Source organism: Pistacia vera, unplaced genomic scaffold (genome assembly GCF_008641045.1).
Source record: "Pistacia vera cultivar Batoury unplaced genomic scaffold, PisVer_v2 Contig121, whole genome shotgun sequence".
NCBI lineage: Eukaryota > Viridiplantae > Streptophyta > Magnoliopsida > Sapindales > Anacardiaceae > Pistacia > Pistacia vera.
In genome coordinates, this window is record NW_022195260.1 from 2,118,473 (window position 1) to 2,139,916 (window position 21,444).

General features: G+C 35.5%; 1 protein-coding gene across 1 annotated transcript in view; it reads left to right on the forward strand.

Moving 5' to 3' along the window:
- LOC116113503 (probable disease resistance protein At5g63020) overlaps positions 1–21,126 on the forward strand; it is a 44,670-nt gene extending 23,544 nt beyond the window's left edge. Inside the window, exons 3-5 of the mRNA XM_031399658.1 lie at positions 20,511–20,630; positions 20,825–21,009; positions 21,123–21,126. Of these exons, the coding sequence (XP_031255518.1) occupies positions 20,511–20,630; positions 20,825–21,009; positions 21,123–21,126 (309 nt within the window). The remainder of the gene's footprint in view (positions 1–20,510; positions 20,631–20,824; positions 21,010–21,122) is intronic.
- The last annotated feature ends 318 nt before the right edge of the window (positions 21,127–21,444 follow it).

A 21,444-nucleotide genomic window follows, 5' to 3' on the forward strand; every position in this document is an offset into this window, starting at 1 on the left:
TTGCTATTTGATGACAGTGTTGTCAGTGATTTATGGCTAATGCTGCCATAGTCATTTCTTGTAAAATATTTATATTTGATGTTCAGCTAATGTCTATATTCCATTCATATTCCTGTTCCAGTGTAGGAAGATCTTGCTAGTTGTGATATATCTTCATATTGCATATCTGGCAAAGAAGGTCTTGGATAATAGTTTGAGTTTAGGATATTCTTTTTTCATATTATTTTATGTATTAATAGATATTTGAAATTGATTATTCTTCATTGGGTCGGATTCGGTAAGGACATTAATGTTTGATTTAGAGGTGATAATTACTAAGTTTTTTACTAATATTTCTAAAATAGTATTGTGATTATTGAGTTAATAATTTTTCTCTTGGAATATCAAAGGGTTCAAAAAATGGTTTAACATATTTGTGGAATAAAGGGGTGTTGAAGTTGATGTAAGTTGAGTTGAATTTCCTAAAGTTGGTGAATTTGTGGAAAAATCTTTATCTCCTTCCCGGGGGTTTTTGAATTTTGTAATGATGTGGGTAGTATTATCTTCTACCTATTCATTTGTTGACTAATGGTGTGGAGAATTTGATTAGAGTAATTGTTTTGATGTTGAATATTTTTAATGTCTCTTAAAGTGTGGTGCTTTTGATATCATCCATTCTATTAATTTTAAATGGTGATGCTATGTTCTGCTTGTTGATGTTCTATTTTAATTTCTTCTAAAGGTGGATGGACAGATGTAATAGTTTTATTGGTTTTGCCAATTTTTTGTCGCATTAGTGGTAACAAATATAGTTTCTTTCACTAAATTTTGATAACATTTTCTATTTTCTAACCAATTAAAGAATATATTTTGTTTAATTTTCTTGATTGTACCATTCAGATCTAAGGGTATTTTGTTCGTCTGGACTAAATTTTGTAAAGAATATTTGTCGTTTTCTTTATATAATCTTGTAAGAATTCTTGTCTTAATAATTCTTGTTTATTTCAAAAGGTTTTGTTATTGTGTTGATTTGATTATAGTTTCAATAATTCTGATTGTGTTGGTGAACTAGGTGGACTTGATGTGTTTTCGTATGCAGGTTTTGGTACAGGAGGGGAATAATTTACTCCTAATATTTACTTGTTGAGTTTGTGACGAAAGGCTAGGTGTTGTAATTTCTTCAATCCTAGGGTTCTGATGAGTTGTTAGTTATTATGGGTTGATTTTGTTCTGAGGATGTTTTCTAAATTTTAATTTTATGTACCGTCTGGTTCTTGTATATGTTGTTATTCAGAATCATTTGATCATGTAAAGATTTTGGAGGGCATAATTTTTCTAATTTCCAATCTGTTTGTTTGATAATTTCATCCCAAGCTAATCTTTTTGGTGTAAGGTTTTATGTTTGTTTATCGGCTTCCATAATAATGTGTGTCCTGGTGGGGAATCCTAATGGCTCTTGGACTTATTGTGGTATTCATAACTTTGTAAAAATCCTATAGATTAATGCTACTGGTTGGGCTTTATCTTGATAGTAAGATTAGAAGCTTTTAAATTAATAGTAATGAGACAGTATTGTGGGATCAATAATCCTACTGTAAAGTTTGGATAACAATCAAATAAAACGGGACCACTTTCTAAATTAGAATTTAATACTGCTAATAAAGAGTTATTGAAGTTTAAATTTCTGCGTCTCTTAATATCATAATTGGAATGTTTTGTCCTAATCTAAATAATGGTTTTACTGCTATTGTACTAATCTATGTGTAAAATTTATAGTTGTTTTGTCTGTGTCTAGTATTGCTTTTCAGAAAGAAGTTGAATTTCTTCAACCTTTTCTTCGGTTATCATTATTGTATCTTCGTGTTTAATAGAGTAATCTGACATAAATTCAAAGCACCTATTTGATATATTGTGTCTTTTTTTACTGGTGGTATGTTCCAGTTATGTAAGTTGTGATCTATTTTTGCCATATAATCCTTGAGTATTATAGATTATAATTCGATTATGTGTTTTGTTGTTGATTATTAATTCTAATAGCATTACTGCTACTACTACTACTGTCATCTCGCTTACTGCTACTTCCTAATCGCTTAAGAATAGACATCTCTAAAATAATTCTAACCCAAAAGTTCTAGTTTCTTTCCTAGATCCAGGGACACCAAGGTACGGGACCACCTCCGGGACCACCTAACACGGCTGACCAACGGTTAACAGGCTGCACAACGCACCCTCCAGGCTGACCAAGCGTAACCTAGAATCAATTCTAGAGTTCTTCAGATTAAAACTCTCTAGATTTATCTAACCCTTAATTCAATCAAGCTGTGAACAGTGCACGGATGAACAGTATCTATAGTAGACTGCTACAGTGCATGAACAGTAATAGTGAACAGTGATGAACAGTACTATCCTGTGAACAGTAATCTGTACAGTAAACACGTTATGGGTGTTGTTATATAAATACATACATACATATATATATATTATATAATATAATATATATATATATATATTATATATATATATATACATACATACAATATACACATTTTGCCCTTGACTTTCTATGAAATTCATCTATATCCTTTAGTCAATTACCAAAATACCCATTTTTATTATCTTCTTCACATTATTTGCTTTCTTTCACTTCCCACTTTTTCAACTAATTATGAGTGAAAAGACCATTTTACCCCTAATGAAGTTTTAAGGGATTTTCTTCACATTTGTCTAAGGTAACTTCAAAGAAATCCAACTAAGGGTATTAGGGCATAAATAAAATTACGTACCTTGATGTGGGTGTTACATGAATTCCCTACGATCTACCCATAAAATCACTAAGTATGAGTGCACTTCCAAGCAGTCATCAATTCCATATAGATGGTAACACCAATGTCAATGGAATACATCTTCTAATAGATGGTGGTGCATGTGGTCCTTAGACTTGAGATCACTGGAGTGCTGTGTGTACTTATTGGTGTAGTTTGACACTAGCCAAACATAATCCTAATAGGGTTATCAGTACGGGAGTGATTGGTTACATCGAGAAGTATATCATGATTATGGTGGATCGATAAAGGATTCATCACTCCTGTGTATAGAAGATATTATCTCGGTGAGATTCTGGTAAAGGACAACGACCTTGGAATCTGTGGCCACAATGGAATCAAGTTGAAGCTTGATTTGTTGATTGGTTCAATAACCGAATCTGAACATGTCAAGGTGGTTTATACTTGAAGCCGACATTATTTCTATGCTTCAAACCTTGATGAGATAATAGATGATGAAAGGATTTGAGTGCATGGTAACCACACTATTGACAAGTAGCGAATATGCTAAATCTGAATCTGTTGGGTGACCATGATTCCTTACAAGGGGCCAATCTTGGTTTTTGTGTAAGGAGACAATTGATTGGGTGTTGATCGTGATGTTACACACTACTGGCATGATGAGGAGCCTTCGGGTCACACACATAAAAGGCAATCTAAAGAAGATAATATGTAAGGGGCATTTTTGTCATTTGTTGACGAAGGGATATTGTGGTAAATCTTACGAAGTAATTAAATTTGCTGGAAAGGTTGTTGCCTGGATCCAATCCCGTATTGGATTTAATATGTAAGATTGATTATTTATTTAAATATGTATATTGTCGTATATATATTGTAAATAAATAAACCGTCAATATATATATATATATATGTTTTAAATATTGAAAGAATGTTATTAAAGGATAAAAATAATAACGGCTCAATACCCAGGATGTGATTTTGTTCCGAAATCATGGACACTAATTATTTAATTAGTGGAAGGGTATAATGGTATTATACCCTTCAAGGGAATTAAGGGCGACCCTATAAAAGGGCACTTTTCCCTAAAATCAAATAACTCTCTCATTATTTCCTCTCTTGGCCGTTTAAGGAAAGGTTCATGGAGAGAATTTTTTCTCTCAACTCTTTCACTCACCCATCTTCTTTAGACTACTCAAATCATCTACTAAATCATTTGTGTGGATATTGTCGGTTCAATCCTATACTTGGATTGTGAGCATTTTCATCCAAATAAAGAAAGAGGTAGAGCCTCCAAACGTTGGTAAGATTCTAAATCTTTCATGGGTCTTGGTTGATTCAAAGCATGTAAACATCGTTATACTCATATATGGTTTTTGGGGCTTATAAGGTTTTAATCAGTAAATTTTTGTTTTCCGCTGCCTTTATCTTTGATTAAATCCTAATAGTGGTATCAGAGCCTCTTATATGAGTTTATGGTGTTTAATTTACTGCTAGAAATATGTGATTTGAAGATTGCATGTTTAAGGTTTTGCTTTGGTTGATTTTGATTTGGATTAATTGGAATAAAGCTTGGATTGTTGTGTTTGGGAGATTATTGAAATCTATTGTGTTTGATATGATTTTTGTTGAAATCAGAGAAAAATTTGTGAAACCCTACGCATCACCGTGTGTGGTTGTGCTGGTTGCCATGGCTGGTGGCTCACAGCAACAATGTGACAAGAGCAGCAGCAGCACACTGCTGCTGCTGCCGTTGGTGCAAAGCAGTGAGTAAGTGTACACTGCTGCCCTGTGTGGTGGTGGGGATAATTGTGTGTTTCCCCACATGGCCTTAGCTAGGAAATTTTAGGGTATTTTGGGGTTGAGTGCTAAGGCACAAAACCCCTGTCCCCAATAGCCCCAGTTGCAAAACGTGAGACTATTGTCATGTTCATTGTAATGCTGTTGTGTACGGTGGCTGCCCTGGGTTTTTCATGGATTGTTATGTGTTTACCCATGTAGCCTTGTTCTTCACTTTGATTATTCACTCAAGTGTTTGACATGTTAAGCGTTTTTATGCTCAACTGTCCTATTATAGCAGCCTATGATTTCTTTCGGGCAAATCGCTCTTATTTGCATTACGATACTCATTTTTTAGCGATTCCAAATCTCACATGTTCCTACATGTGTGAGCATCATTACAGTGGGCTTACATTAGTTTTTGGACTACTGTAGTAGTGGGTTTCAGTCTATTTATAGTTAGTCAATGCTGGTGCGTGTTAATTCGCAGCATATTCGTAAATAGGTCATAACAGATTCAATAGTGAGTCAATTGACTCACGGTTTGCACCAGTAGATAGTTAACATGTTGATACACGTTTAGCAAGTCTTGAACACTATGGCCCATATGTGTCGATGGACATAAAATTGCTGTTTCAGGTAGCGTACGCATTGGTGTAGAGGGGCTTCATTTTGGGCTGTTTTAAGCATTGTTGCGCATAGATGTTGGTCTAGAATTGTGTATATATGGTTGCTGCATGTTATGATCATTCTGGAGGCCCAATTTGGAGAGGCCCAGCAACAAGGGAGTAAATTGAAAAGTTTACAACTTGTTGGGTACAAAAAAGGTAAAACATCAAGGGGTAATTTGTAATTTACCAAATGATAAAAAACTGCTGCTTTTGATTGACTGTTATATGCATATTCTTGAGATGAAATTGCATGGTGTTGGTTGCATTTGGCTTTAGACCTAGTTAAATTTGAGTATTGTAAATTCAATCTAAATCAGGCTTGCATGCCTTGCCTTTTTTTTATTCTCTTGTAATTCTCTCTCTCATCTCACTCCTCTCGAATGTAAATCGAGGTTTCTCTTTATTGATGTAAAGTAAAATTAATTTTTAAATAGAGTGATGATCGAGAAGAAGAAGCATTGGATTGAAAAAGACAGGTTTTTAAATTGGAAGTCCTCTTGTAATTTAATTACCTAGGTTGACATACAAATTTCCCAAGGCTCGGGAAATTTGGTTTAGTTAAGACAATACACCAACACATTTATCTTTATTGCTTTAGCTGACATGCTAATGTTGAGTGTTATGGATATAACCTGATTAATAAAGATAATAAAACTGATGAGACCAAAAGAGCAAAAATCCCTTATAAACGATATTAAGTCTATTAACGCCTTCCAACATCATGGGCTTAGTCAAACCATAGATCGTTGTTGCCTTTTTGATCAACGAAGGGTATGCTTCTATCAATGGGAAGCTAAGTTGCATTGGAGTTTTCCTTAATGATGTTCGGTTAGACTTAACTAGTAGCTTTGGCTTTTCGATCAATGAAGGTCAAAGACGTACTAAAGGCACACGTAGAGAAAGTGCAATTTTAAAATTCACGGGAGATATGTAGTATCTATGCTACGGATCCAAGAGTTGCACTTGAGGTCAATGGTCGGCGCCATTGGATCGTGTAATTGGTTTGTTTGCACAATTTATATTTGAGGATTAGCGGTTAGTGCCATTAGCTAGTATAAATTGAGTTTGTGGCCTACCTATATCAACCCGTTTTTGGTTTTTTGATCAACGAAGGTTAAAAATGGAATTGAAGGGATCTTGGCCCACTAGGAAAGCCAACGGGTTTTGCTGAATTTAATAGTGGGGGCTATTAGAACTTGAGTGAAATAGTGGGAGCCTTTAATTGATTAAAAGACCTTGATTAATTAAATTTATAAAATGATATTAACTCGCTTTATTTTGTGCTTGTAGAATCTCAAAATGACTTCAAACAACCTGTCATTGCGATTAATCATCGAAAAGGAAAATAGGCTGGATGGTACCAACTTCAAGGATTGTTATAAAATCTTCGGATTGTACTCAAATCTGAGAAGAAGTTGTATGTCCTTAATGAGTCTATACAGGAGGCGCTTGGTCCTGAAGCTACTGAAGAGGTTTGAGATGCTTATAGCAAGTATCTTGACGATGCTTATTAGTCTTCTATGAGAAATTAGGATGATGGTAAGGACATTGGATGAGAAGCAACTTAAATCTATCCCATGCCTCATGAAAAAGGCTCTCCTTCCATTTGAGAAAACGTCACAATAGGTCCTCAAGTCGGCCGTCTTTTGATGAGAGTAAAATTTGTCCATGAATTTATTGTAAACCACCTCCCTTATAGTCAATGAACCAGGTTGAAGAGTCATAAACCAAGCTTTAGCTCTATCCTTCAAGGTGTAAGGAAAACATCTCATCCTCAATTGATCCTCATTGAGTCCTTGCAATGGAAAAGTTTGCACGGCAGCATAAAAATCTCTTATGAACGTCAAAAGGTCTTCATTAGGAACTCCGTGGAAGGCAACATACTATAATGGATATTTTTCAGCTCATAATTCCTAGCTACTTCCCCCAATTGTATGCAATATGTGCCAGTCCCAAAGACTGGCCTTGCATATTCCTTCATCACCCTTTGGTTCCCTGCTGGCTCCACACTTTCCGTTTCTTCAAAGCTTTCCATTTTGTCCTCGGAATGTAATGGCGCTTCTTCAAAGATGTCCTCGGGATGTAGTTGATGTTCTTCAACCAACTTCTACAAGTTATTCCTTATCCTATGAATATTATCAATTGGTGGTGCAAGGTTTCCTTCTAAAGATCTTCGGCCATGCATATACCCGAAACAAAAACAAAGAACAAAATTCAAACAAAACAAAGAAAACAAATATAGAATTTAAACGCCAATTCCCCAACAATGGCGCCAAAGACTTGATGTGCAAATTAAATGCTCGCAAGCGCACAAATCACTAATAACTAGTGATAAGTATACTCCCAAGGTCGATGTCTCACAGAATTGCAGTGGTCAAAATTGGTTATTTATTTTCTTTAACAACCAAAATAAACAATTAATTAAATCCTAAACACTCTAACCAAAAGATTTATAAGATTAATTTTAAAATAAAACTATAAATTAATTAAAATTAACGAATGCAATTGGCTGAATACGAATTAAATCAATGAGAGTGACAATGGGGATTTAGCTAACATCTCAATCATGTATTGGAATATTTGGCAAATAAAACAATTAAATCCTAAGTTTAGATTTCTAATTTTTCAACTTAAGCCATAGATAATTCCAATGATCATGTTTATTCTCCATTTATAATTAACTAATTAACTTCTATGATCAAGTTGTTAACTAATTAATCGTAATTTGCACAAGGAAATCACACATTCATCCAAATCAAAACACTGATCAGGTATTCAATTTGAACTCTTGCTTAATGGAGCTTAATTAAGGCAAGATGATCACTAGAGCCCTAATTCTCAATTTCAATTACAAAAATTAGTCGGCCAATCAACAAATTATAATTAAAATCATGAAGAGCAATTAAACAAAAAACAATATAAAACTCTCATTAAAATAGATAACCAAATACCCAATACAATCATGATAGTCAAACTAAACACCCATAATATATTTAGCTGCTCATAATTAAACTCAAACCAATGAATTCAATGAATGAAAAACTAATCATACTACAAATTAAGATAAAATTGAAAAGAAGTCACCTAGGAATCGAAGTAGATTGATCCTTTTCCTTCTGTCCCTTGTTGAAAACTCACAATTTTTTCACACTAAGAACACACTCTAAAAAACGTAAAGACATCTAAAAAAGAAAAAACTCCACACACATCCCCTCTTGTGTTAAAAGTATATATTTATAGCTTAGGGTTTTCTAAGGGTATGATTACGAATAAAACAAAAGGAAAAATCGGGTAAAGACTAACAAAATCTGTGCATTTAAGGGTCCTGGACGCTCGGTGCAGCGACAAAAATGGTTGATGTGGCGATTGTTAGTTTCCTCTAACGAGCTTGATATCTTCAAAATTTGACAAAGTCATCAACATAAGAGTTGTAGATCTTTAAATCAGCTTTTAATGCCACAAGAATCATCCAATTCCGAGATCCAAAGCTCATGTTATGGTCCAAATACTGAAGCACGTTCACAATTGAGGAAATTTCTAGGATTCGAATTTCAAGCTTCAAAACTTTACGTTTCATCTCCAATTCTTGACCCGTTTTGTACGATTTATTCCAAATGCATTCCAAAAGCTCATGTACCTGAAAAATGGTAAAAACCACCTCAAAGTAACATATTCTTAAGGTGAAACGCACAAATGAAAGCCAAAAACATAACAAATACTAGGACAAATATTGGTTTATTATGTATCAGAGTAGAGGTGGCAGTTGGCCGTGCTAGGCCAAAATTTTCACGACCCATCGTGCCATGGGCTGTGCCATGCCATGCCTTTGTGGGCTGGCCCATGTGTCACATAGACTTTTCTCAAAAAAATTTAAAAATTTTTATTTTTTTAAATTCGTGGGTCGTGCCGTGCCGAGCCACGTGCCAAATCCTAAGCCCACAACATAACCCACATGACCCACAGGCCATGTAATTTCGTGGCATGCCAAAAAAATTATGTGCCAGTACGGCCCATTGCCACCTCTATATCAAAGCCCAAAGCTCCTTGCATGTCCATTTTATAAGCAAAGATCAAGTTTTAGACATGCATGTGATTCGGCCATCCTTGTTTGTTCATGTAAAATTGTTTTTCATCTTGATTTAATGTAATTGGATGTGTTTAGATATGATAATGTATCCATGGTTGACAGTTGTTGCATGAGATGTGATAAGGATCACATGTATGTGCTTATTTTGATTTAGAATGATAAAATGTTCATTGTTTTTGTTAGAGTAGGTGCCCTAGAGCCACTCAGTTATTGTAAAATTGACTCTGTAATAAATGTTTATTTATCAATAAAAGGCATATTCTACTATATCACGTAAATCATATTATATGTATTGATATATGTCCTTAAGATGGTAGAATCGTGACGAGGGTATCAAGTGTTTCAAATCTTGATAGTGAGAACCCTATAATCACATATGGTGGCCATTCTAGAAACGTTCGTAGCCCTAGTATTATTCTAACCAAGGACACAGATAATACTGTAAGGCTATCATTGTGTTGAACGACCCTGTCGAAAAACACTGACCGATCTCACTTGTCAAGGTTGTTTGCCAACAACCTAGTGTAACGCATGGGTGCTTGCTAGAGGCAAGTTCACTGGACAGACCCACCAGAGGATTCCATATGGATGACAACCCTAGTGTCTATGGAATAAATCCTTTGACGGATGGTGGTGCATGTGATCCTTAAACTTGAGATAACTAGAGCGCCTTGTGCATCAATTAGTGTAGTTTGACACTAGTCCAACATAGTTCTATTCAGAGTTATCAATACGGTAGTGATTGGCTACATTGAGAAGTGTATCGAGACTATGGTGGATCGACAAAGGATTCATCACTCTTGGGTACAGGAGAAGTTATCTCACTGGGTAATTCAGTAAATGACAATGACACTAAATCTGTGGCCACAGTGGGATTGAGTTGATGCTTAATCCAATTTAATATTCCTATCATTGGTCTAGTAACTGAATACAAACATATTGAGGATATCTAAGGTTGACACTATTTTTGTACCTCAGTCTCGATGAGATAACAGTTTATAAAATGATTTGATTGCATGGTAACCATACCACTGACAAGCTGCGGTTTCGCTGAATCCGAATCTATCGGGTCGCCATGATGCCTTGCTAGGGGCCAATCTTGGTCTGTGTGTAGTGAGACAATTAATTGGTGTTAATCGCGATACTACTCACTGGCAATATGATAAGGAGCCTACGGGTCACACACTTAGAATATAATTTAAGAATCAATTTGTGAGAAGGGTATTTTCGTCTTTTAGGACGAAAGGGTATTTTGGTATTTTCATAGGGCAATTAAATATGCTGAGGTTGTTGTCTGTATTTAATTTTAATATTAAAATTAAATTAGTGAGATTATATTTAAATATATCTATGTATATATATTTAAATGAATTATTATTATTAATTGAATGTTAATATATTATTATATATTAATTGATTTTAATTATAATAATAATTAATTAATTAAAATACCATAAAGGGTGTGTTTGGTTGCAAGGGTGAACTAGGGTTGAAACCCATGGCTATTCCTAAGTGGAATAGGGTTTTAATTGTTGCACTATGTAAGTGCAACTTAAAATTAAAACATTAAGGAATTATTCGTTCAATTAAAACCCTAGCCACCCTATCTCTCTCTCTCAAGAAGAAAACTTTTATTGTTCTTCTTTCTTGATATTTGAAGCCCTTGATTGTTCTAGCAAAGTAATCAAGGGTTCTTCGAATTATCTTTGTGTGGACTTCAGTGAGTGTGATCCTACTTTGGATCGATTGGCAAAAAATCACGTGAACAGTAACCGTGAATAGTAGACAGTGAACAGTAATCCCAAACAATAACCGTGAACAATAGCCTGTGAACAGTGTTCGTGTCCGAAGTTAGAGATATTCGGAGGAGCCTCCAAACGTACTTAAGTATTTTAATCCTTGAATGGATTTACTTTATACAGATTTTGTTTATAAACATGTTAACAGTATAATCTATACTCGGATCTTGGCAAAGAAAGGTAATTGATTTACCGATTGAATTTTTGTTTTTCTCGCTGCGTATGGTAGATCAATTACTTACAGTGGTATCAGAGTCTCGGGTATTAGATTATATTGTTTAATTGATGTTTGATAACATGTATATATACATGCAATAACATGTTATCAAACAAATATATATTTGTTTGATAACATGTTATTGCATGATTTGAAGTGTTTTTTTAAATCTAGAAAAAATATGTATGTTGAATGTCTTAATTAATTAGTTGATTAAATAATGAGTTGATTGAATGTGTATTGATTGGTTGGTATCCTAGTCAAACGTTTAAGCATTCGATTTGATTTGGATCCGTGTCATTATGTGAAAAATTGGAAAAGACGTTATTGTGCCTGATTCACTGTTTTACAGTGTTAGCCACGGCGAAACAACACTTCGCAGCGGCGAGATGCAAAAAGTGAATCTGGCCGCGGCGAAATTCTAGAAAAGTAGATCTAGCCACAGAGAAATAAAACTTCACCGTGACATAAAATTCTCTGGAACCATTTGTGTTTTCTGGAAGTTCACGGTCCCCGGGCAAAATAAAACTTCATCGCAGCGACCATGTGTGCATGAACTTCGCCAGGGCGAAGAATTTCTTCGCCGCGACAAGAAACATACTATTTCGTTTTTGCTTTCCATTTTTCGCACAGGGGCTAAATTACAGTTTTTGAACCTTTAAAGCCAATATTTATTCTGTACGTTTAAGGTGGTAACTTGATAATTCAACCCACCCAATTCAAAAATTGATTGTTTTTGAATGTATGCAATGTTCTTGTTTGATAATTGCATGGTGCTCGGTACATGAGCCTTAGACCTATTGTTTATTGTTTATTGGGTTTGTTTGTAATTTTTATAAACAAATAGGACTTGTGTGTCTTGCTTCTCTCACTTAAATCTCCATGTATTTCTTCTCCTCGTCTCACTCCCCTCGTATGTAACGTGAGGTTTCTATTTTATTGATGTAAATTAGAATAGGTTTTTTATTATAAAATTATTTGTAATGATTGTGAAGAAGAAACGAAGGAGCTATGAAGAGGAATAACTTGAAGATCCAAGATTCATTTTAAACCCTAGGTTGACCCATCGATTCCTCTAGGCTCGAGGAAATCGGTTTTAGTAGGCCATGTACCGACACGTTTTATTTTGTTTAGAATGCATGCTAAGGTTAAATGTTCAATAACATGCCAAACAATGACATTCTAACAAAGATAATAATCTGGTGAGACATTAAATAAAAACCCTCAAATAAGATACATTAAGTCACGTATGCCTTCCATCACCATGGTTTTAATCAAACCACTGTTCGTCGAAACCTTGTTCGCCACAGCGAAGGGTACACTTCTATTAGTGGGAGGTTAAAATTCATTGGAGTTTTCCTTAATGATGATGGGTCGACTTAAAATGACAGTTTTGCTTGTTCGCCATAGTGAAGGTTGATAAACACGTCATCGGCATAGTAGAGAAGTACACATGTTGAGTGTATGTGGCGACGTGTAGTGTCCACTTTACTTATAATGGGAATCACACTTGAGGACGATGGCTAGGGCGTTGGATTATGTGATTGGCTTGTTGGCTTATTTCACATTTGATTGGATTGTGTGATTGGCTTGTTGGCTTACTTCACATTTGAGGTTGGTAGTGGGAGCTATCAACTGGTGTGGATTAAGTTTGTTGGCCTACCTAATTAACCTATTTTGGCTTGTTCGCCACAACGAAGGTTTGAAATGGGCCAGATGGGATCTTAGTCCATTAGGAAAGCCAATGGGCTTTCCCGAGTTAATAGTGAGGGCTATTGGCTTGAGGAAAATAGTGGGAGTGTTTTTTAATAAAAGACCATATTAAGAAATAATAAAGATTATATTGACTTTACTTTTCTGAATTGTAGATTCACTTAAAAATGAGCATTATGAACCTGCGACCGATAATCGAGAAAGAAAACAGGTTGGATGGATCCAATTTCTCGGATTTGTATCGTAATCTTCATATTATACTTAAGTCCGAAAAGAAATTGTATATCCTTGATAAGCCATACATGGCTGAGCCTGATCCTAATGCCACTCAGGAAGTAAAGGATACTTATCAAAAGTTCCTTGATGATGCTGATGGCGTTCAATGCTTGATGTTAGCATCGATGACACCAGTGCTGCAAAAGCAGCATGAGAATATGGATGCTGCTGCCATTTACGAAGGGAATGCTCGACATGAGAGGTATTAGGTGTCAGAAGCACTGTTTGGAAGTCGCCTGACTGAGGGAGCCCAAGTTGGCCTTTATGTGCTTAAAATGATCGAGCACATGGAGAGGCTTGAGACTTTGGGGTTTGAGTTGGATGCAGAATTACAAGTGGATTTAATTCTGCAATCCTTGCCTAACTTTTATGCACCGTTCATAATGAACTTCAATATGAACGCTATGGTGAAAACCCTGTCGGAGCTTTTGAAAATGCTAAGGACTGCAGAGCAGGACTTGAAGAAGTCTAAGCTTGTTTTACTAGTAACTGCCAGTAAAGGAAAGGGTAAGGGTAAAGGCAAGGGAAAGGCCAAGGCCAAGGCCAATCCCAAGCCCAAGCCTAAAGGACATGATGCTCTTAAGCCTGCGAGTGGCATTGGGAAAGGTAGGAAGGTAGTCTGCTTCTATTGTGGCAAGCCTTGCCACTAGAAGAAGCACTGCAAGGTTTTCCTCACAAATAAGAAGAAGTTAGATGCTTCGACTTCAGGTATGTTTATGATTGAGATTAACTTATCTCATTCAACATCTTTGGTCATTGACACAAGATGTGGTACTCACATTTGTACTGATATGCAGGGACTAAGGTAGAGTAGATTGCAAGCCAAGGGAGAAGTGGACCTACGAGTTGGAAATGGTGCACATGTGGCTGCATTAGCTGTAGGAACTTATTGTTTGTCTATGCCTTCGGGCTTATTATTAGAACTCAAAGACTGTTATTTTGTACCTACGATTTCTAGAAACATTATTTCAGTATCTGCTTTGGATAATATAGGATATCATTTTGAGATTTCTAATGGATTGTTGTCCTTTAGTTTGAATGGTATTCTATTTGGAATTTCAAGGTTATATAACGGATTATATGTTCTTGATTTGAACAATAAGGATATTCTCAACGTTGAAACTAAGAAAGCTAAACATAGCGAACAAAACCATACGTACCTCTGGCATTGTAGACTGGGTCATGTTAATCAGACTCGCATTGCAAAACTTTAAAGGGATGGAGTTTTGGACCCTTTTGACTTCTAGTTATTTGAGGTATACGAGTCATGCCTTTTAGGCAAGATGACCAAGTCACCTTTTACAGGACAAAGTGAAAGGGCTATTGAACTATTAGACATCATCCATAATGATGTATGTGGTCCATTAACAGTTGAAGCCAGAGGTGGATATTCCTACTTCATCACATTTACTGATTATTTCAGTAGATGTGGTTATGTCTACCTCATGAGACATAAATCTGAAGTCTTTAATAAGTTCAAAGAATTTAGGAATGAACTACAAAATATGTTGGGCAAAAGTATTAAAGCTCTTCGGTCGGATCGAGGAGGTGAATACTTAAGCTTAGGGTTTTCTGAATACCTGAAGGAATGTGGGATAGTATCACAACTCACCCCTCCCTATACACCTCAACACAATGGAGTGTCTGAAAGGAGGAATATGACCTTACTTGACATGGTTAGGTCCATGATGAGTTTTAGTGATTTACCTGCATCATTCTAGGGTTATGCCCTAGAGACTGCAACTCACTTTTTAAACCATGTGCCGTCAAAGTCTGTAAACAAGACTCCATTTGAACTATGGAATGGGCAAAAGCCCAATTTGTCTTATCTAAGGATTAGGGGTTGCGAAGCTTATGTCAAGAAATTGACTTCGAACAAGCTAGGCCCAAAATCCTACAAATGTATATTTGTGGGGTATCCTAAAGAGACCAAAGGATACTATTTCTACCATCTAGAAGAGCGCAAAATTTTTGTTGCTCGTACTGGTGTCTTCCTAGAAAAGGAATTTTTTTCTAAGATGTACTAGTGGGAGAAAAGTAGAACTCGATGAAGTTCTAGAGCTACAAGATACACTAGACGAAGGACGAGAAGATGTGCCACAAGCAATGGTTGAACATCGGGAGGAGGTTACTCCACAACTTGTGGATCAAAGTGAACCATCTCAAGTAGCACAGGAGCGATGTAGATCTGGGAGAGTATGCCATGAGCCTGAGAGATACGGTTATCTCGTGACTTAACATGGTGACGTATTTGTCTACCAAGACGATGAACCTATAACCTACGAAGACGTTATATCAGATCCAGATTCTATGAAATGGCTTGAAGCCATGAACTCTGAGATGGACTCCATGTACCAGAACCAAGTATGGTCTCTAGTGGAACCACCTGAAGGCGTAAAACCCATATGGTGTAAATGGGTCTTCAAGAAGAAGACTGACATGGATGGCAAGGTGTACACTTATAAAGCACGACCGGTTGCCAAAGGTTTCAAACAAATTCATGGTATTGACTATGAGGAAACCTTTTCGCCGGTTGCCATGATTAAATCCATCTGGATTATGCTTGCGATTGTTGCATATCATGATTATGAGATTTGGTAAATGGATGTCAAAATGGCTTTCCTGAACGGAAACCTTGAAGAGGATGTGTATATGACATAACCCGATGGTTTCAATCTTGATGGCAAGCTGAAAAGGTATGCAAGTTGCAGAGATCCATTTATGGACTCAAGCAAGCTTCAAGGAGCTAGATCATTCGTTTTGATAAAGCCGTAAAAGAATTCGGTTTTATCAAGAACGAAGATGTAGGCTGCTTCTCCATGAAAGACTTAGAAGAAGCAGCCTACATCCTCGGAATAAAGATCTATTGAGATAGATCATGTAGGTTGCTTGGCCTAAGTCAGAGTACATACATTGATAAGGTACTGAAGAGATTCAGTATGGAAGAATCCAAGAAGAGATTTCTTCCGATGTCACATGGTGTCTATCTCTCTAAGGATATGTGTCCTAAAACACACGATGAGAGAGATAGAATGAAGAGGATCCCATATGCGTTAGCAATTGGATCCATCATGTGTGCCATGTTATGTACTCGGATTGATAACTCATGTGCGTTAAACACTTATAGTAGATATCAATCGGATCCAGGTGAGCGTCACTGGATAGCTATCAAGAACATCCATAAGTACTTGAAGAGGACTAAGGACATGTTCTTGGTTTATGGAGGGGAAGATGAGCTCACTGTAAGAGGAGACAGTGATGCTAGTTTCCAAACTGATAAAAATGATTATCGATCACAATCAGGGTTTGTATTTTGTCTCAATGGGGGTGTAGTGAGCTGGAAGAGCTCTAAGCAAAGCACTATAGCGGACTCTACAATAGAGGCTGAGTTTATTGCATTATTCGATGCGGCCAAAGAGGTAGTCTGGATTAAGAAGTTCATCACCAAACTTGGTGTGGCTTCCACGATTGTTGATCCGATAGATGTCTATTGTGACAACAATGGAGCAATTGCTTAAGCAAAGGAACCACGGTCTCACCAGAAATCCAGACACATACTTAGACGTTTTCATCTCATCAGAGAAATGGTTGAGAGGAAAGATGTACAGATTAGTAAAGTGCATACTGATGACAATCTCGCCGATCCACTGATGAAGCCTCTGTAGTAGTAGAAGCATGAAAAACACTTATGGTCATTCGGTATTAAATACATGAATGATTGACTATAGTGCAAGTGGGAGATTGTTAGAGTATGTGCGCTAGAGCCAATTAATTATTATAAAATTGACTCTGTAATAAATGTTTATTTATCAATAAAAGGCATATTCTACTATATCACGTAAATCATATTATATGTATTGATATATGTCCTTAGGATGGTAGAACTGTGACGAAGGTATCAAGTGTTTCAAATCTTAATAGTGAGAACCCTATGATCACATATGGTGGCCATTCTAGAAATGTTCGTAGCCTCAGTATTATTCTAACCAAGGACACGGATAATACGGTAAGACTATCATAGTGTTGAACGACCTTGTCGAAAGGCAGTGACTGATCTCACTTGTCAAGGTTGTTTGCCAACAATCTGGTGCAATGCATGGGTGCTTGCTAGAGGCAAGTTCACTGGACAGACCCACCAGAGGATTCCATATGGATTGTAACCCTAGTGTCTATGGAATAAATCATCTAACGGATGGTGGTGCATGTGATCCTTAGACTTGAGATCACCGGAGCGCCTTGTGCACCAATTGGTGTAGTTTGACACTAGCCCAATGTAGTTCTATTCAGAGTTATCAATACAGTAGTGATTGGCTATATTGAGAAGTGTATCGAGACTATGGTGGATCAACAAAGGATTCATCACTCTTGGGTACAGGAGAAGTTAACTCACTGGGTAATGCAGTAAATGGCAATGACACTAAATCTATGGCCACAATGGAATTGAGTTGATGCTCAATCCAATTTAATATTCTCCTGTCATTGGTCTAGTAACTGAATATAAACATATCGAGGATATCTGAGGTTGACACTATTTCTTTACCTTAGTCTCGATGAGATAACAGTTGATGAAAGGATTTGATTGCACGGTAACCATACCATTGACAAGCTGCGGTTTTGCTGAATTAGAATCTATCAGGTGGCCATGATGCCTTGCTACGGGCCAATCTTGGTCTGTGTGTAGTGAGACGATTAATTGGTGTTAATCGCGATACTACTCACTAGCAATATGATAAAGAGCCTACGGGTCACACACTTAGAATATAATTTAAGAATCAATTTGTGAGAAGAGTATTTTCGTATTTCAGGACAAAAGGGTATTTTGGTAACCTCACAGTGCAATTAAATTGGCTCAAGTTGTTGCCTGTATTTAATTTTAATATTAAAATTAAATTAGTGAGATTATATTTAAATATATCTATGTATTTATATTTAAATGAATTATTATTATTAATTGAATGTTAATATATTATTATATATTAATTGATTTTAATTATAATAATAATTAATTAATTAAAATACCATAAAGGGTATGTTTGGTTGCAAGGGTGAACTAGGGTTGGAGCCCATGACTATTCCTAAGTGGAATAGGGTTTTAATGTTGCACTATATAAGTGCAACTTAAAATTAAAACATTAAGGAATTATTCATTCAATTAAAACCCTAGCCACCCTATCTCTCTCTCTCAAGAAAAAAACTTTTCTTGTTCTTCTTGCTTGATTCTTGAAGCCCTTGATTGTTCTAGCAAAATAATCAAGGGTTCTTCGGATTATCTTCGTGTGGACTTCAGTGAGTGCGATCCTACTTTGGATTGATTGGCGAAAAATCACGTGAACAGTAGACGGTGAACAGTAATCGCAAACAGTAACCGTGAACAGTAGCTGGTGAACAGGTTCGTGTCCGAAGTCAGAGATATTTGGAGGGGCCTCTAAACGTACGTAAGTATTCTAATCCTTGAATGAATTTACTTTATACAGATTTTGTTTATAAACATGTAAACAGTATAATCTATACTCAGATCTTGGCAAAGAAAGGTAATTGATTTACCGATTGAATTTTTGTTTTTTCCCGCTGCGTATGGTAGATCAATTACTTACAGTTTTCTTTGCATAACATTTACCCATAAATAAATCCTTGCCATTAATTTTTATTTCATTCATATCTTGTTTGAAAAATGTTTTGGAAGGTGTTCCATGATGTATGCGCACATGATTTATTTAAGAAATAATTATGCATGTTTATTTTCATGACTTTGATTAAATTTGTTTTTGCTTGACATGCTAAATGATATATCCTTTAATTTGTTTAAAATGTATTATGTATAAATAATGTGCAAATGTTGCAAGTGTTTAGTGGTGGAAAAATATGATGGCATAAAGTTATGGATTATTAATTCATATGATAAATTATTATGAATTATATGCATGATATTTAATTTGATTAAATTATCATATAATACATCATTGTAGGACATAAATTATTATATTTTTGAAACGTAATAATTTGTTTTTGAACTGATTCAAAATTGATGATGCAAAATGACATAACCCATTTTTGAAATGATAATATGTCATAGAAATTATTATTTTATAAAAAATCATTTGTGTCATAAAATGATTATCAAACCCATTTTTCTATATCATACATGGCATTTTTGAATTTTCTTGAAATTATGATAATTGATTAAATAAGAAAATCAATAATTCCTTAAATTGTGTAATTGTTGCATGTACCAAATTTTTAATAAAATTACCACATGCATATATATATATATATATATATATATATATATAGAGAGAGAGAGAGAGAGAGAGAGAGAGAGAGAGAGAGAGAGAGAGTTTATAATCATGCCTTTAAATAATTGTTTATTTTATTTAGTATGAATAGATTAACATTTGTCTATGTGATGGATGAATGTTGGATTACAGGGTTGATCACGGGTGCAATTTATTTTTCAAAAATATGCAAATGGTTTGTAATATTCTTTTATTAAATGGAATGTCATAATTTATTTTATTTAATTATCTATTTTATCTGGCCTGCGTGCCTAAAATCCAATTTGTAATTGAATCGACTAGATGGAAACCCGAAAAGCATTTGGATGACGATCCGATTGAAGATTTAGAATTAGGGTAAATAGTTTACCTTTCAATGTATTTTCGAAAACCCCATGGTTAACTCACATGCTTTAATCTATATATTAATATAAAGCTGAGGCATAGGTTATGTGATTGTCATTTTGAAGCTCCACAATTCCTTTATTTTGACATGGTGGAATATTGTTGGACACGTGACATCATGTAATTGGGGCATACAAAGGTCTATTTAAAATTTGATTAATTTTCACATAAAAACAAACCATTCACATTCACATTCAGATTCACAAACGCTTCAAACGTGATAGTCCCTTCACATTCACTAGAATTGGCATTACAAAAGTCTACGTAAAATGATATAAAGATTGGAGTTAGTCTCTTCATATAAACACTGATTCTTAACATTCTCATTCACATTAATTTCGCATAAACACAGACGCTTGGCATTCACATTCAAATACAAACGCTTCCAATAGGCTAAAAGAGGAGTCGTCGTTGTTTTTGCTTCTCCACGTCTGAACTGAATCAGAGAGCCTTAAGTTTTCTCAATTTCTCTTTGCCTTTTTTTTTTTTAATTATTTTTCTTGGTTTTTATGTGTGATTGCTTTATTTGTAGGTACTGGAGCCTAGGAAGAGGTTAGTGAAGAAGGATGGATCAAATGTGCTGGAAAAACTACTAATTCCAACATCTTTCTTGCTGGATGAGACGAACGCCGACTGTGATGAGACCCACACGGTGCTGGTGGTTGGACACACCATTTAGTTTGTTGGGTTGATGATGTTTTGTTTTGTTTGTTGGAATGTTTTGTAAATATTAAGGTTCACAAAACAAGGCCACACTTTCATGCATCTGCTGATGAAGAGAGAGTGATGACAAGGAAGTAGAAAGTTGAAAACAAAACACATGATGTGGAGCAATCTCTAAACAAGGCCAAGCAAGACCATGACAATGGCAAGACTAATGGAAAAGCTGGAGAATCTGATGTTATAGATGTGGAGTTTGAAGAATTCTGTAAAGCTATTGAGTTTAATCTCTCTATTGAACAAATGGTTGAGATTCTTGAAGTCAATGACCAAGACTCCTCTGGCCCAGATCCTGTTGTTGTCACTAAATGGTGAGTTCAATTAGAACATCCACTAATTTACATGTTTTTCATCTATATATAAACAATGTATGTGTGTTGAGATTCTTATCATTTTAAGAATTTTTTTTATTTTATTGAAACAGCTAAGACATGCTGTTTTATGGATCGTAGGGAGATGCCCAATTTGCAATAGTAAATTGGAATTTGATGGTAAAAGATATACTTGCAAAGGAATGTACAGTGAGTGGTCTACATGCACATTCAGAACAAAAAAAAAAACTGAGGAGGGAGAAGCCAGTCAAAATGCCAGATTCTGTCCTCAAATCTGTTGATTCGGACGTATATTTTTGGACCATACATTCTTTCTTCTTACAATTAAGACTTGACTGTCTGGCTAATGTTATATTTCTATGTATTTATTTGAGTTCTATTTCTCTCCACAATAGTTGATAAAGAAGTATCAAA